Genomic DNA, 15206 nt, shown 5'->3' on the forward strand with positions numbered 1-15206 from the left:
CCTTGAGCAAAAATATTCAGGACAGTGAGTGCTCAAACCCCAAGTTCAAACCCAGCTCCTGAACGCAGGCATGTACACACATACACATACGTACATGTACGTACGTGTACACACACACACATACACATACACATATATACACACACACACATGTAGAAAATACTCAGATCCTTATTTTGTTACTAACTTTACTCTTCCCCACCTCCAAAAAAAAAAAAAACTCGGGGCCAGGTGTCGGGGTCCTTGGTCCCCTCTCCCTCTCAACTAGTAGGAGGGTTGGGGAAAAACACACGCCCCTACCAGGATGAGTCACCAGGACGAGTCACGAGAGGAGCGGGCCCACTGTCCTCCCGCACTCAGCCTTCCTTCCCCGGAGCAACAGAGACACCACACAGCTTCATCAAGGCAGGAAAATCTCTCTCTCCAATAAACCCCCCTCCTGAGGAAGTCCCTCCAGCTAATATACCCTCACTCTAGGTCCCAGCAGAGAGTGATAAACAATAACACATTTGTAACCAATGGTAAGCAAGTCTTGTGCCCTGCCTCTTGCGCCTTGCCTTGTCTCAGCAGAAAGTTATTAGACATGGCATTACTCGGCCCCCAACAGCCAGGAGTTTGACCTAGTGGTAGAACGCTTGCCTAGCAAGCACCAAGACCGGGATTTGACTCCCTGGTACCACATACAGAGAAAAAAGCCTGAAGTGGTGCTGAGGCTCAAGTGGTAGAGCTCTAGCCTTGAGAAATCCCAAGGACAGTGCTCAGGCCTGAGTTCAAGGCCCAGGACTGGCAAAAAAAAAAACAAAAACAAAAAACAACAAAAAAAGTTGCAGCATCTAACCAAATTAAATTAGTTCATTCCTTTTTCTCTGTCCCTATTTTTCACTACTCAATATTAGATATCTAATAAGGTATCTACAAAGTGTCAGCTTGTTATAAATGGTTAAAGTACAATAATAGTCTTTGAACATAGTCTGCTGCTTTTGCAGAGCACCCCTTGAATCCCCTGTAACTTCACACACCTAAGAGATAATAGGGAGTAAACAGTAAAGTCTCTTGGGCTCCTTTATGCTAAAAAGCTCTACGTTTTAGCCCTTCCCTAAATAAGAAAATTTACTTTATGAAACTTTGCAAAGAATGTTTTACTCATAAGGCAGAGAGGGAGCATACTTAAGTCAGATACTCACTAAATAAGTTACTATTAGAAAATATAATTCAATATTTTTGACAGAAAAAGCATTAAGAAAAGCTTGTTACAAAAAAATTCACAAATCTCATCCTCTTAGTTAACTTTGAGTGTTCTTAATTTTAAAAATATGCCTTAAGGATTTCTGAAGCTTTATGTTACGGTATAAATAGACTAAGCCAGCTAGAGAGAAACTCAATGGCCCATAATTTCAACAAAGCATCAGGGTCAAACAGCAAAGGTCAGGGAACAGGGTAGAAAGTAGTTCCCACCCTAGAGGGAAAATGGCTTGTCATTATTTCAGAGACATTCAAAAGACATTCAGCTGGGCTAACTAAAATAATATAGCTATTTCCATTTTCCTTTAAGTGTCAAGACAAATTGGGATATTAAGAATTCATTTTTAACAATGAAATCAACGCCCTATATAACTAATGTAAGCTAATAAAAATAATTCATTTTGAAGAGCAAGCAATTTAAAAAGCTATTTTCTCTTACATTTGAAAAACACTCTCTCTCACTCATACACAGGACTTCTTGAAGGACATTCAGATAAAAGCTGTCAACAGATTTCATTAGCAGTAGAATTCAATATGGTACAGAAAACAAAATACTAAATGTGCATATATGTCACTCAACATCTCAGATCAAGGCATCTGCCCCCTAATCAATCACCAGGGCATGCTTACTTCCTGGCCTTATAGCTATAGAAAAATGACATATTTTCACTCCAGTTTAGAGGAGTTCTCATTCCAGGAAAGAGTGAACATAATTATGTTGAACTTCCAGCAAGTAGTTCAGACATTTGTGCAGGAGACCCTTTTGAGGATGACTCTCTGACTTCTCCAAAAAGCAATTAAATATGGGGGCTGTAGGGCCAGAGTATTTGTCTAGTATTTGTCAGCACAAGGTGCTGTCCTCTGTCAATTTTATGTCACCAACTTCCACCATACACCCATTTGAATTCTTTCTCCATTTGCCCCTTTCTCTGAGGACAAGATGGCTTCTTCCAAATGATTCAGGGCACTGTGAAGATTGGGCATGCTGGCACACAGCTTTCATGTACTTCATTAAAATTTGATTGTAGCTAGGGCTGCCAGTGAAAAACAAGTATTGCCAGGCAGGAGTGAGAACAAAAAAAATAACCAAGCTTGGCATCCTCAACTCATAGCACCAATGCCTATGTTGTAATGAACTGTGAAATCACCATCATTGTTCTTGTGAACAATGGCACAAAACAAATGAAGTACCAAAGCTCATATCCCTGGAGTTGAGCCAGAATATTCTGAAATCCAGACAAAAGTTTATTTACTAAGAAAATGAATAGACTTGAGACAAGAGATAGGAAATATTTTTAAACAATCTGTTATCTTGTTATCCCAGGCATTTTAAATTTCCTTAAAAGTTAAGGTGAAAGTGAAGATAAATGAATTGGAAAATAAAACACTGTAGTTCTAAAGGTGAATCATCCACTAGCTTAAACCTGTAACAGTCTAAATTCCTACTGCTTAGCCCACTCTTATTAAAGTCAGTACCTCATTCCCATGGGACCCTAGCTGATAGGCCTGTGCTGATTTTTACAAAAAGACTTCCTTCCATGTGTGGGAACTACTTAAGAGCACATGACCTCTGTGAAGCCAAGTGTTCTGTCCCCAGCACCCACACAACACAAGTGAGGCCCACCTACTCCCTACCCCCACCACTCTCTAAAAAATCCCAATTGGTCAAAGAAACAGTGACTCTTTACTCTTTTGGTTCTAACCTACATAGAATGAAAAAAAGATACAAATTGAATATTTAGGAAGAATATTGTTGCTCTAGCATGTTGTCTGTTTTCTCAAAGAATATGAAAGAAGAAAAAGGATGGAAACTAAAGAGCTGTTAGAAATAGTATTTATCCCTTCATTAGGTTTCTGCTTCTGATAAAGGATTTAGGCATTAGAAGACTTATTGGCACAGGAACTTTTTGCCAAAAGAATATTTCTACTAGCAGGGGAAGGTGGCTCACATCTGTATTCCTAACTACTCAGGAGGCTGAGATCTGAGGATCACAGTTCATAACCAGCCTAGGCACTAAAGATCATGATTTTCTTTTCTCCAATTAACCTTCAGAAAACTGGAAGTGGCACTGTGGTTTAAGGGGGTAGGGCCACAGCCTTGTGCTAAAGGGTTCAGGGACAGTGCCCAGGCCCAGAGTTCAAGTCCCACAACTGACAAAAAAAAAATCTCTACTATAAGTTTCCATACAAGAATTTTAAAAAAAGGAAACGGCTTCATAAAGATGAAAATAAAGATGATCTTGAAGAAAGGATTAGGGAACAGAAAGTACACAAGCTCATGAGCAATCTTATGCTAAGCTGTACAAATCAGACTACCAAAAACTTAAGTTTCTGCATTGCTTCCACACTACGTGTTAAATAAATGACAGAACAGACTTTGTTGTACTAGAAAGGGGATGGATGGGGAGAGGTAGGGAAACAAGCATGGTCTTCAAAACAGAAGCCTGGATTTTCCAGGATGGGCAGGAGAAAAGTATGTAAAACAGATGAATTCTCAACAGAAATCATCTGGAAATCTAGAAAGCTGACTATTGACAACTCATTAAACTAAATCTCTTTAAACTAGGATTCACAGTTTAAAATCTAGAGGTCCATGGCCCAGAGTTTGGCCTAGTGGTAGAGTGCTTGCCTAGCATGAGCACAGACCTGGGTTTGATTCCTCCGTACCACATCCATAGAAAAAGCTGGAAGTGGTTCTGTGGCTCAAGTGGTAGAGTTCTAGACTTGAGAAAGTCCAAGGACAGTGCTCAGGCCCTGAGTTCAAGGCCCAGGACTGCCCCCTCCTCCCAAAAATATAGATAGATAGATAGATAGATAGAGAGGGGGGTGGTCCACAAACTATGTCGAGTTTGTTTGTTTGCCAGTCCTGGGCTTGAGCTCAGGGTCTGAGGACTGTCCTTGGGCTTTCTCAAGGGCCCATAACAACACCAAAAAGGAAGAGGAGGAGGAGGAGGGAAAAAAAGAAAAGCAAAGCAAGGAGGAGGAGAAGAAAAGAAAAAAAAGAAAAGAGCCAGGCACAGTGGCTCACACCTGAAATCCTAGCTACTCAGGATGCTGAGATCTGAGGATCACAGTTCAAAGCCAGTCCAGGAGATGAGACTCTCATCTCCAATTAACCACCAGAAAACCGGAAGCGGCGCTGTGGCTCAAGCACTAGTCTTGAGCTGATAAGTTCAAGGATAGCACCCAGGCCCAGAGTTAAAGCCCCATGAGGGAGGGAGGGAGGGAGGGAGGAAAGGAGGGAGGGAGGAAAGGAGGGAGGGAGGGAGGGAGGGAGGGAGGGAGGGAAGGAAGGAAGGAGCCAGCCAGGCAAGCAGGCAGGCAGGCATCCAGATTGCTAGTACCTGTAATCCTAGCTACACAGGAGGCTGAGATTAGAGGATCACACTTCAAAGCAAGCCCAGAAAGAAAGATCTCTGATACCTCCAATTGGCCACCAAAATACCTAGAAGTGGAGTTATGGCTCAAAGTGGTAAAGCACTAGCCTTGAACAATGTCCAGGCCTGAGTTCCAAAATCCCAAGAACTAACACTGTGTGTGTGTGTGTGTGTGTGTGTGTGTGTCTGTCTGTCTCTCTCTCTCTCTCACACACACACACACACACACACACACACAAATACACAACATTCCACAAACTGGCATGTTGTCTTTGCACTTGGGGGCCATGCTAATCTCTGTATGGTTCCACTTCCACAGTAAGTGCCACTGAATCAAGCACGGAGCACTTCTTACTAAGGTAAGGGAGCATCTAAAATGGCTCTGGACAAGGCAGATCATGGCAAAGCAACCTTTAGTCCAGTTTTCTCACTTACAGAACTTGAGTGAACTACTTCCATTCTCTTATCCAGTTTCCTCATCTCTGAAACAGAGAAAACTGCTACTTTCTAAGTGCTCTGTCCAGATTAAATAAAGTTAATGACCTTGAGGCATTATTCCAGTGTCAGGTAGGCAGAAAGCACCATGAAAAAACTTATCATTAGTTTGTTGTATATTCCTACTGAAATTATTTATATTTTCTACAACTTTAAATGTCATAAGCATTATATAATTAATCCAAAATGTAATAATCACTTATGGCTTTACCAAGGAGAAAATTTTAGGGTTTTTTTAGGGGAGTTGTTCTATGAGACAAGTTTTTACTATGTAACCCTGGCTACCCTTGAATTTGAGAAAAACTGTATCAGGCTCAAAATTTAGGTCACTTCCAAACAAACAGGTGACAGATCAAGCATGTGGCACATGTTTTTTCAAAGCACCTTATATAAGAACTTTCTCTACCCTCTTGTAAATTACTGAAGAGGTAATTGTTACGATTTCAATGAAGCTTCATACAGGAATAAATAACAATGCAAGGAATTGTAGATATTTTATTACTCTTTGATCAGCAGTAGAAACACAGCAAATTACATGCTTGGGAATTTCATAGCCATGCAGAAGGATATACAGAAAACTTAAAACTTCTGGGGCCGGGAGTTTGGCTTAGTGGTTAAAGTGCTTGCCTAGCATGCATGAAGACCCGGGTTCGATTCCTCAGTACCACATATAGAAAAAAGCCGCAAGTGGTGCTGAGGCTCAAGTGGTAGAGCTCTAGCCTTGAGAAAGTCCAAGGACAGTGCTCAGACCCTCAGCTCAAGCCCAGGACTGGCAAAAAAAGAAAACTTAAAACTTCTTTGTGTGCTAGTCCTGGGGCTTGAACTCGGGGTGTGAGTAATGTCTCTGAGCTCTTTTGCTCAAGGCTAGTGCTCTACAAGCTGAGCAACTGCTCCACTTCTTTTTGGTGGTTAATTACAGAAGGTAAGAGTCTCATAGACTTTCCTGCCTGGGCTGGATTCTAACCACAATCCTCAGATCCTTGCCTCCCCAGTAACTAGGATTACAGGCATGAGGCACCAAGAGATGTGCTTGATAACTTTAATTTTTTTCATTTATTTTATTGTAGTTAATAGAAGGGTTACATTGTATTCACCAGATAGAAGGTACATTACTTCACAAACATTGATACCCTTTCTCATGTCCTGGTCCCCAATTCCCTCCCTCCAACTTTAATTTTTTTACTGTACTGTTTCCCTCCCTTTCTGTCAGATGTGTTTTCCCAGGCTGATTTCTTCCAAAGATATTTATATCCTTAGTTTTCCACATTTGTGTGTCTCACGTTAACAAAATGAATACAAGCTAAGCCCTAGGTATCCCAGGGTACATATGTATCCGTGAGTCTGTGGTATGCCAAAGTATCACTCTCCTCGTTTAGCGTTTTTGTTCAAGGCTGGTACTTTACCACTTAATCCATATCTCCACTTCTGGCTTTTGGCTGGTTAATTGGAGATAAGAGTCTCAGGGAGGCCGGGAGTTTGGCCTAGTGGTTAAAGTGCTTGCCTCGCATGCATGAAGACCCGGGTTCAATTCCTTGGTACCACATACATAGAAAAAACCCAGAAGTGGTGTTGAGGCTCAAGTGGTAGAGCTCTAACCTTGAGAAAGTCCAAGGAAAGTGCTCAGGCCCTGAGCTCAAGCCCAGGACTGGCAAAAAAAAAAAAAAAAAAAAAAAAAAAAAAAAAAGAATCTCAGGGATTTTCTACCCCAGGTGGCTTCTAACAGAGATCCTCAGATCTCAGATTCTTTTGTAGCTAGGATTACAAAGTGAGAGCCACCAGTGCAGTGAATCCAACTTAAAACCTTTTATTTTTAACAACATATTTTAAAAACTAAAATAGATGTGCTGATACATCCTTGTCACTTCAGCACTCCAGAAACTGAGGAAGGAGGATTTTGGATTGGAGGCCAGCCTGGATTACACATCAGGAAACTCCCACAATGGACCAAAAAAAAATAGGGAACCCTGAGTTCAATCCTCCATACTTAAAAAAAAAGAAAAGCTAATTACTGCAGGATAATTACATCTTTGTGTGTGTATATACACCTGGGCACATGTGTGCATGCCAGTACTGGACATTGAACTTGAGATCGAGGGTATGTCCTTTAGCTTTTTTAGGTCAAGGCTGACTCTCTCAAGTCACACTTCTACTTGCAGCTTTCTAGTGGTTAACCAGAGATGAGTCTCTCGGGTTTGCCTGCCCAAGTTGATTTCCAACCAGGATCCTCAGATCTCAGCCTGAGTAGCTACAATTAGAGAATGAGCTATTGGTGCAGAGCTACAAATTCCTTTTTCAACTTAAGGACAAAAACCACAGGCATAGCATACTAGAACAATACTAGCTTCTCAGGTATCTGCTGCTGGTCACATGTGGTCTGAGATGGCATTCAATCTCCTAACCTCAGTTCCTTAGTATAAAGGATAGATCTAAGTCCCTTCAGGAACTATGATGGGAGGATGAGAATGTGTATTAGTGGTAGAGTACTTGCCTAGCATGAATGAAGCCCTAGGTTTCATTCCTCAGTACCACATAAACAGAAAAAGCCAGAAGTGGCACTATGGTTCAAGTGGTAGAGAACTACCCCTGAGCAGAAGAAACTCAGGGACAGTGCCCAGGACCTGAGTTCAAGCCCCAGGACTGGAGGAAAAAAGAAAAAAAAAAAAAAAAAAAGGACTATGACGGTAGGATACTGTCATCTCACCTATGCGTTACAGCTAGGTTTAATCATCATTCCCACTGCCTCTAAGCCCTTCTAGAAGCCACACTCAACACCCCAGACCTAAAAATAATACATCATACAACTTAAACTCTTGTAAATTTATCACAGGTGTGAGCCAGCAGCACCGCCTCTATTTAAAGTCTTTTCCAACCAGGCGAGGTGGCTCACACCTGTAATTCTAGCTACTCAGGAGGCTGAGATCTGAGGATCTCGTTCCAAAGCCAGCCTGGGCACAAAGTCCGTGACACTCTTATTTCCAAATAACCACTAGAAAACCAGAAGAGAAGAGTACCTTATAAAACACTGAAGTCTTGATAACTTGTTTATCACAAGGTCTTAGTCTACTTAACTACTACTTCACATGGTGTAGTCCTTAATTTTATTTCATGTCCTACACCTGCAGAGCAATGTGTTCTGGCAACATGTTTATGATAAGAAAAATCCTGAAAAGCACCTGGAATAATTTTAAGTTAAATAAAAGACAATTAAAACTTCTAGAGACAAGTTATGCACCTTTTATCTGGTGAATATCATGTAACCCTTCTATTAATCGCAATAAAAAATCTATAAAAAAAAAAACTTCTAGAGACAAGATAACAATTTTCTGAGAGCATGGCTCAAGTGACAGAGGGCTTGTCTAGCAAACACAAAGCCAGAGTTCCAACCCCTATACCATTTTTTTAATTAAAAAAAAACCATAGTGGGATTAAAAATAGATCATTTCCTATCATTGACTTTGAAATTAATACAACAAAACTTCTGGCTAATTTGCCTGACTCAGTGCTATGAATGTGTCTCCAAAAGTGGCATGGGCTGGAAGCTTGGTCTCCTGTGAAGCAATGTTGAAAAGTAGTGGAATCTTTAATGAAGGTAATCAGGTCACTGGGGGAACTGCCCTCAGAAAAATTAGTACTGTAGTCCTCTGGGACCTAACAGTTATTGAAAGAGTAAGTTGTTATGCGAAGGGAAAACCAGGTCCCGGGGTGTCTCTGGCATCCTATCTCATCGTGCCATCTCTTCTGCAAGCACAACTGTGGTGCCATACACCTTTATACTTTCACTAGAGGCCATTCAGACAGGATTGGCTGAATCCTACTCTTCACCTCCAAAACTATCCGTTAAATAAACTACATTTCTTCTAAAATATCTGGCCTTGAGGACTGTCATATGTTAACAAAAAGTGATAGTTTCATGATCCCCAAATTAGTCAAGATTGGCTGAGAAACTACTTGCTCCTTTTCTCCTCTCAATTACTGTCCACACTGTGTGTGTAGATGTGTGTATGTATATATGTGTGTGTGCACATGAGCACATATGTGTGACAGCAGTGGGCCTTCAACTCAGGGTACTCAAGCTCTTGCTTGGCTTTTGTAATCATGGCTGGTGCTCTACCATTTGAACCACACTTCCAGTCTAGCACTTTGTTGGTTATTTTGGAGATGGAAGTGTCCAAGACTTTTCTGTCCTCTCCAGCCTTGAATCACATCCTCTAGGTCTCAATCTCCTGAGTGGCTGTACTTCAGATCTCAATCTCCTGAAGTAATTATAAGGTATAAGCCACTGGTGCCCAGTTGATCATCCTTCTTAATCTTGATGGGAGTTTCCTCTAAACCTCTCTACCTAGTATGCTGGAATAGCTCCATACCCTGAGTAGTGGCCTCTATTTACTTACTAAGAAATCCCATATGCTTTTATCGCTTTAAATTTCTACTTACATGAATGCGTGCCTAACATGAATGAAGCCCTGGGTTCGATTCCTCAGCACTACAAAAACAGAAAAAGCCAGAAGTAGCCTGTGGCTCAAGTGGTAGAATGCTAGCCCTAAGCAAAAGAAGCTCAGGGCAGTGCCCAGGCCCTGAGTTCAAGCCCCAGAACTCTTACAGGCCAGGCATGGCGGCTCATGTCTATAATCCTAGCTACTCAGGAGGCTGAGATCTAAGGACTGCAGTTCAAAACCAGCCAGGGCAGAAAAGTCTGTGACACTCCTCTCCAATTCATTACTCAAAAACAGAAAGTAGCACTATGGCTCAAAGTGGTTGAGCCATAGCTACCCTTGAGCAAAAAGCGCTCAGAGACAGCATCCAAGCCCTGAGTTCAGGTCCCACAACCAACCAAAAAATAAAAATTGTACCTACAGTATGAATCTCACTGCAAACAGATGCCTGATGTATCTGACATCCCCATTTGAAAGTCTAATAGACACATCAAACTTAACTTTTTTTCCTTTTTTTCTTTTTTGGTACTGGTTCCAGGGCCTAAGTACTGTTCTATGTCCCTGAGCTTTCTTTTTGAACCTGGATCTCAGTATCCTGAATTAAGACTACAGGTGTGAGCCACTGGCAACCCAGCCAAAAAAAATTATTTTTAGTCCAAGACTGGGGCTCAAGTCAATATGTGACATTTTTGCTCTTTGGCTGGTGCTCTACCACTTGGGCCATGCCTCCAACCCCAAATTTAACCTTTCTAAAACTGGACTAGTCTCTAGCTTACTTCTCTAACTAGTCTTCCTCTTTCCACGGAAAAACTTGTAATTATTTAGGACAAAAATCTTGGGAGTCATCTTTGATCATGTTGTTGTTGTTTTCCCCGTGACTATAAGCAGAATTCACACACTCATACGATTCATCCACAACACCTGTGGGCTCTGGGCTCTATCTTCAATATACAGATGGAATCTCTTTCCTGTCTGTCATCAAACCATTTCCACCTATATAGTATGAACCTCTCCCCAGAGCCTTTCCTCTCAAAGAGAGAATCCCAACCAGACTGCTTCTATCCTTGATCTTCATGTAGTATGCTCAATAGAATAGACACAGACCACTTTTCAGAAGGTACATCAGACAGGTGCCCTTGGCTCATACCTGTAATCTTAGTTCCTCAGGAGGCTGAGAGCTGAGATCACTATAAAGCCATCCCCCACAGAAAAGGCCTGTAAGACCCATCTCCCATGAACTACCGGGGAGTGGAGCTGTGGCTCAAGTGATAAGACTGCTAGCCTTGAGCAAAAAAGCTCAAACAGCACCCAGTCCCTGAGTTCAAGCCCCAGGACTAGCAAAAATGAACAAATAAAACTAAAAAACACAGAAGGTACATCAGATCTTATCAGTATGGTCCTTCTCACAGTAAAAGCCTTAAAAATGTATGGCCCTGCCAGGGATGGGGAACCTTTTTTTTCTGTCAAGAGCCACTAAGATACCTATAATGTCATTCAGGGATCTTACAAAATTATCAATATAGGCAGTCCAGCCACAGGAGTGCCAAAAAGTATGTCTATCAATGGAGGCAGTCAAGGAGTGCCAAGAAGTGTGTTTATCCTGCCACATACCAAATAACTTTTCTTTTCTTTTTTTTTTTTTTTGGTACTAAGAATGGAAACCAGGACTTTGCACTTGCTTTTGCCACTGAGCTACATCCCAGCCTCATACTAACAACTTCTAGGATATATATCTGGATGATCAAATGTTCCCAATTTCTTCACCTGTACAATCTCCCCAATCATGCCTCTATGATCTTACCTGCACTCTCCCCTCCCTCTGCTGCAGTCACACTGGTCTCCTGACTGTTAGGAAAAACTATCTCATTTCAGTATCTTTGTATGTGCTGTTTTCTTGCACAAATGCTGTTCCTCCAAGGCTTGGGCTTACACAAGCCACATGACTTGCTTCTTCACTTCCTTCAGGGATTCTGCTCAAATGTCACCTTCTCCAAAGGGAGAAGCTGGGAGGTTACTACACTGTACATTCTGGTCCCTGGGTGTAATCATCAGAACCAATATAAAATAAAATATCACAACTCCACCAATCCACCAGTCTTCAGGATTCCTCTAATCCCATTTGCCTGTGTCTTAAATTTTTTTGTTTTTTGTTTTGTTTGTGTTGAGACAGGATTTCACTACATACACAGGCCTACCTCAAACTCCAGATCCTCTGGTCTCTGCTCTCCAAGTATTGAGGTTACTATAGGTGTGAACTACTAGGCACATCATTCCTGGCTTTGTTTTCATCAAAGCTGTAACGTCTGGCAGGCTATATCTTTATTAATGCTTTATACTAGGATGTAAACTCTGTAATAGCAAAGCTTTTGTATTGCTTTGTTCACAGCTGTTCCCACTGCCTAAAATACCAAGTAGAGGACTTCAGAAACTATTTGCTGAATGATGGGATAATGAAAATTTACCGGGCAAAGAGTATTATTACCCAAATACATCAAGTATTACAAGAAGCAGAAATGCCAAACAACCATATACACATTATTGCAGAAAGAGAAACAGTGTGTCTTCAAGATACATTAAAATCATCCTAGCTGGACACCAGTGGCTCATGCCTGTAATCCTATGTACTGGGGAGGCTGAGATCTGAGGATAGCAGTTCAAAACCAACCTATGCAGGAAAGTCTGTGAAACTTATTTTCAATTAACCACCAGAAAGCCAGAAGTGGTGCTGTGGCTCAAAGTGGTAGAGTTCTAGTCCTGAGTTAAAGAGCTCAGGTACAGCTCCCAGGCCCTGAGTTCAAGCTACATGACTGACCAAAAAAAAAAAAAAAAAAAAATTCCTGATTTTTTTTTGACAGCTCCAGAAAGTTTATGATCATATTTTTTTCAAATATTGTTTTGCTTTTTCTCCATTCTCTGCTTGTTTCTTAAAATAAAAAAAAAATTTGAATCCATTAAAAATCTAATACTTTATTGTTAGTTGGTTTGTTCTTGTGTTTGTTGATCCTGGGGCTTAAACTAGGCCTGGCATTGTTCCTGAACTTCTTTGTACTCAAGGCTAGTGCTCTGCCACTTGATCCATATCACCGATTCTGGCTTTTTCTGAATATTTTATTGGAGATAAGAGTCTCAGGGACTTTGCTGACTGGACTGACTTCCAACAATCTCAGCCTCCTAAATAGCTAGGATTACAGGAGTGAACCCTGGTGCCCATCTTAGGTTTTTGTGTTTGTTTGGTGCTGGTACTAGGGCTTGAACTCAGGGCCTGGGCACTGTTCCCTAGCTTTTTCTCTCAAGGCTGACATTCTACCACTTGAACCACCTCTCCACTTCCATCTTTTCAGTGGTAAACTGGAGATAAGAGTCTCTTGGAATGTGAAGCAATGCTTCTTCTATCTAGTGAATATAATGTAACCCTTCTATTAATTACAATAAAAAATATATGAATATAAAAAAAAAAGAGTCTCTTGGATTTTCCTGCCGGGACTGGCTTTGAACTGAAATCCTCAGATTTCAGCTTCAGGAATACCTAACATTACAGACGTGAGCCACCAAAGCCCCACTACTAAGTTTTACTAAGCCATCTGGACTGAAGAAACTGAAGGTATTGTACTAGTAGAACAGGCAAATACACACATTTTTCCTTTCATCCATCACCATACACAGAAAATCTCCAAATGGGCCCAGTGTGACAATGTTTAGAGCACTGTGGGGGGAAGGAAGGATCCTAGAAAAAGAAGCTAATCCTCTTTCACCTGTACCAAAAGCGAAATCTCCCCAAATCCATCTGCAAACCTTTCCCCCCTAAATTCCTTTGATTACGTAATTTCATATACAGAAAAGAAAAACCTGGTACTCTATTATGTTTCTTTCTTTCTTTTTTTTTGCTTGGTCTGGGGCTTGAACTTGGCCTGGGTGCTATCCCTGAGCTCAACTCAAGGATAGCACTTTACCGGCTTGAGCCACAGGGCCACTTCCAGTTTTCTTGTGGTTAGAGATAGAAGTCTCAAGGACTTTCTTGCCTGAGCTGGCTTTGAATCCCGACCCTCAGATCTCATCTTGAGTAGCTAAGATCACAAACATGAGCCCCCAGCCCCCCCCCCTTATGATTCTTTTCGAAAACAACCACCACCACTAGAACTAGACTTGGATTTTTGTTGAAAACGATTTACTGTGAGGATGACTTAATGAAAAGATCCTCACTTCAGCTAAGACGTGGGGATGGCCCAGTACTGTATTTTAAAGCTGAACAGTTTTGTTTACTATTGTTGAACATTTAATACTGTACATACTTCTCGATCTTTCCCCTCCCCCCCCCGAAAAGGAAGAAAGAAAATCCACACTGGTGTAAGTAACCAATAAGGAATGCTATGTCCAGAGGAAGCTATTCTCTAAGGCAATGACCTAAGTGTTTAGCACTGACAGAGATAAAAGTTCAAGAGGCAGATGGCACTTGTGGCACCCTTTAAAAAAACGACAACAAATCAAGGTTTGGATCCCATGGCACAAACAGAAAGAGGGGTGAAAATGAAATCTGCCCGTTTTCCCGGGCCTCCCCTCACCACTGCGCCCCGCCCCTGTCCCCCAGCATCCCTTAAACGACAGGTTCCTAGCGCCGGTCCCTTCCAAGCGCAGCCCCGCACTGCGCCATCACACATCAAAGAGGAGGGCCCAGTGTCCCTCCAGAAAACCCCAACAGTGGCCCACGGAGGCTCGTAAATGTAGGGGTGGCTGGGGGATATGCAACTACTTCAACTCAGAAAGGTGCGGGCGGTTGACAACAAAGCCTCGGGACGGGTCTCCAGCTCCGGTCCAAAGGTCCCCGAGGGCTCCCGGTGACCTGCCAAATCGCCAGGATTCCAAAGGGCGACTCCGCCGCCACCGAACCCAAAGGACAAGGGAAGACGGGGGCGGGGGGTGGGGAGGGGAGCGCGGCGCACCCGACGGCAATCCAGGGTGAAGTCCGAGCAGCCTCCGCCCGCGCCGCCGAGCCGGGGGTCGGACCCCTCCCCCCGGCCTCCCGCGAGTCACGTGCCGGGCCAAACTTCGCGGCCCCGCAGCGGGGCGGGGGGGCGCCAGCCAGGCATCCCGCGCGCCCGGTGACTCACCCGGCGCCCCCGCGGGCGACAGCGGGAGACGGCGGGCTCCGGACGGACGCGGTGCCCAGCGGGGAGCCGTGGCCCTCCGGCTGCCCGCGCCCCGCGCCCGTTATTAATAACCCCGCGTCTCCGCCTCCCCCGCTGAGCTGGCGCGCGGAATAAATAACAATGTCATTAAATCGTCGCCCGGGTCGGGGTCGCAGAGCGGCGACCGGGGGGTGGGGAGAGCCGACTTTGTGTGGAACCCGCACCCCGCCCGCACCCCACCGCCGCCGCCTCGCCTTACCCGCCAGCTCGTCGGGCTCCAGCCCGCTGTCAGCGTCGATCCCGCACAGCACGAAGTAGTGCGCGAAACGGCAGGCTGCCGGGGAGGAGCCGGGGCCCGGGCCGGGGGCCGCGCCGCTCCCGCTCATCCCGGCCGGCTGTGGAGGCTGCGCCGCCGCTCCGACTGCGGTCCCCAGGCCGGCCCTAAGCCGACACCGGCGCGCCCATAGCCGGCTGCCGAGGCTGGGAGCCGAGGAAGCGGCGGGGAGGGAAGGGGGAGGGGGCGGAGATCCCGGCCC

The 15206-nt window shown here is 43.6% G+C and overlaps 1 protein-coding gene and 1 non-coding gene across 3 annotated transcripts in view; both read right to left on the reverse strand.

Annotated features, from left to right (window-relative positions):
- Dennd5b (DENN domain containing 5B) overlaps positions 1-15176 on the reverse strand; it is a 137324-nt gene extending 122148 nt beyond the window's left edge. For both annotated transcript variants that reach the window (XM_090319310.1, XM_090319302.1), the window contains exon 1: positions 14930-15176. In XM_090319310.1, the coding sequence (XP_090175436.1) occupies positions 14930-15056 (127 nt within the window). In that variant the 5' untranslated portion in view covers positions 15057-15176. The remainder of the gene's footprint in view (positions 1-14929) is intronic.
- Positions 4855-4960, reverse strand: LOC150066242 (U6 spliceosomal RNA). The gene has a single exon (XR_016534704.1). It is a non-coding gene; the product is annotated as a U6 spliceosomal RNA (small nuclear RNA).
- Positions 15177-15206: the final 30 nt, after the last annotated feature.

Source organism: Megascapheus bottae, chromosome 2, assembly GCF_031878675.1.
Source record: "Megascapheus bottae isolate mThoBot1 chromosome 2, mThoBot2.hap1, whole genome shotgun sequence".
NCBI classification, from domain to species: Eukaryota; Metazoa; Chordata; class Mammalia; order Rodentia; family Geomyidae; genus Megascapheus; species Megascapheus bottae.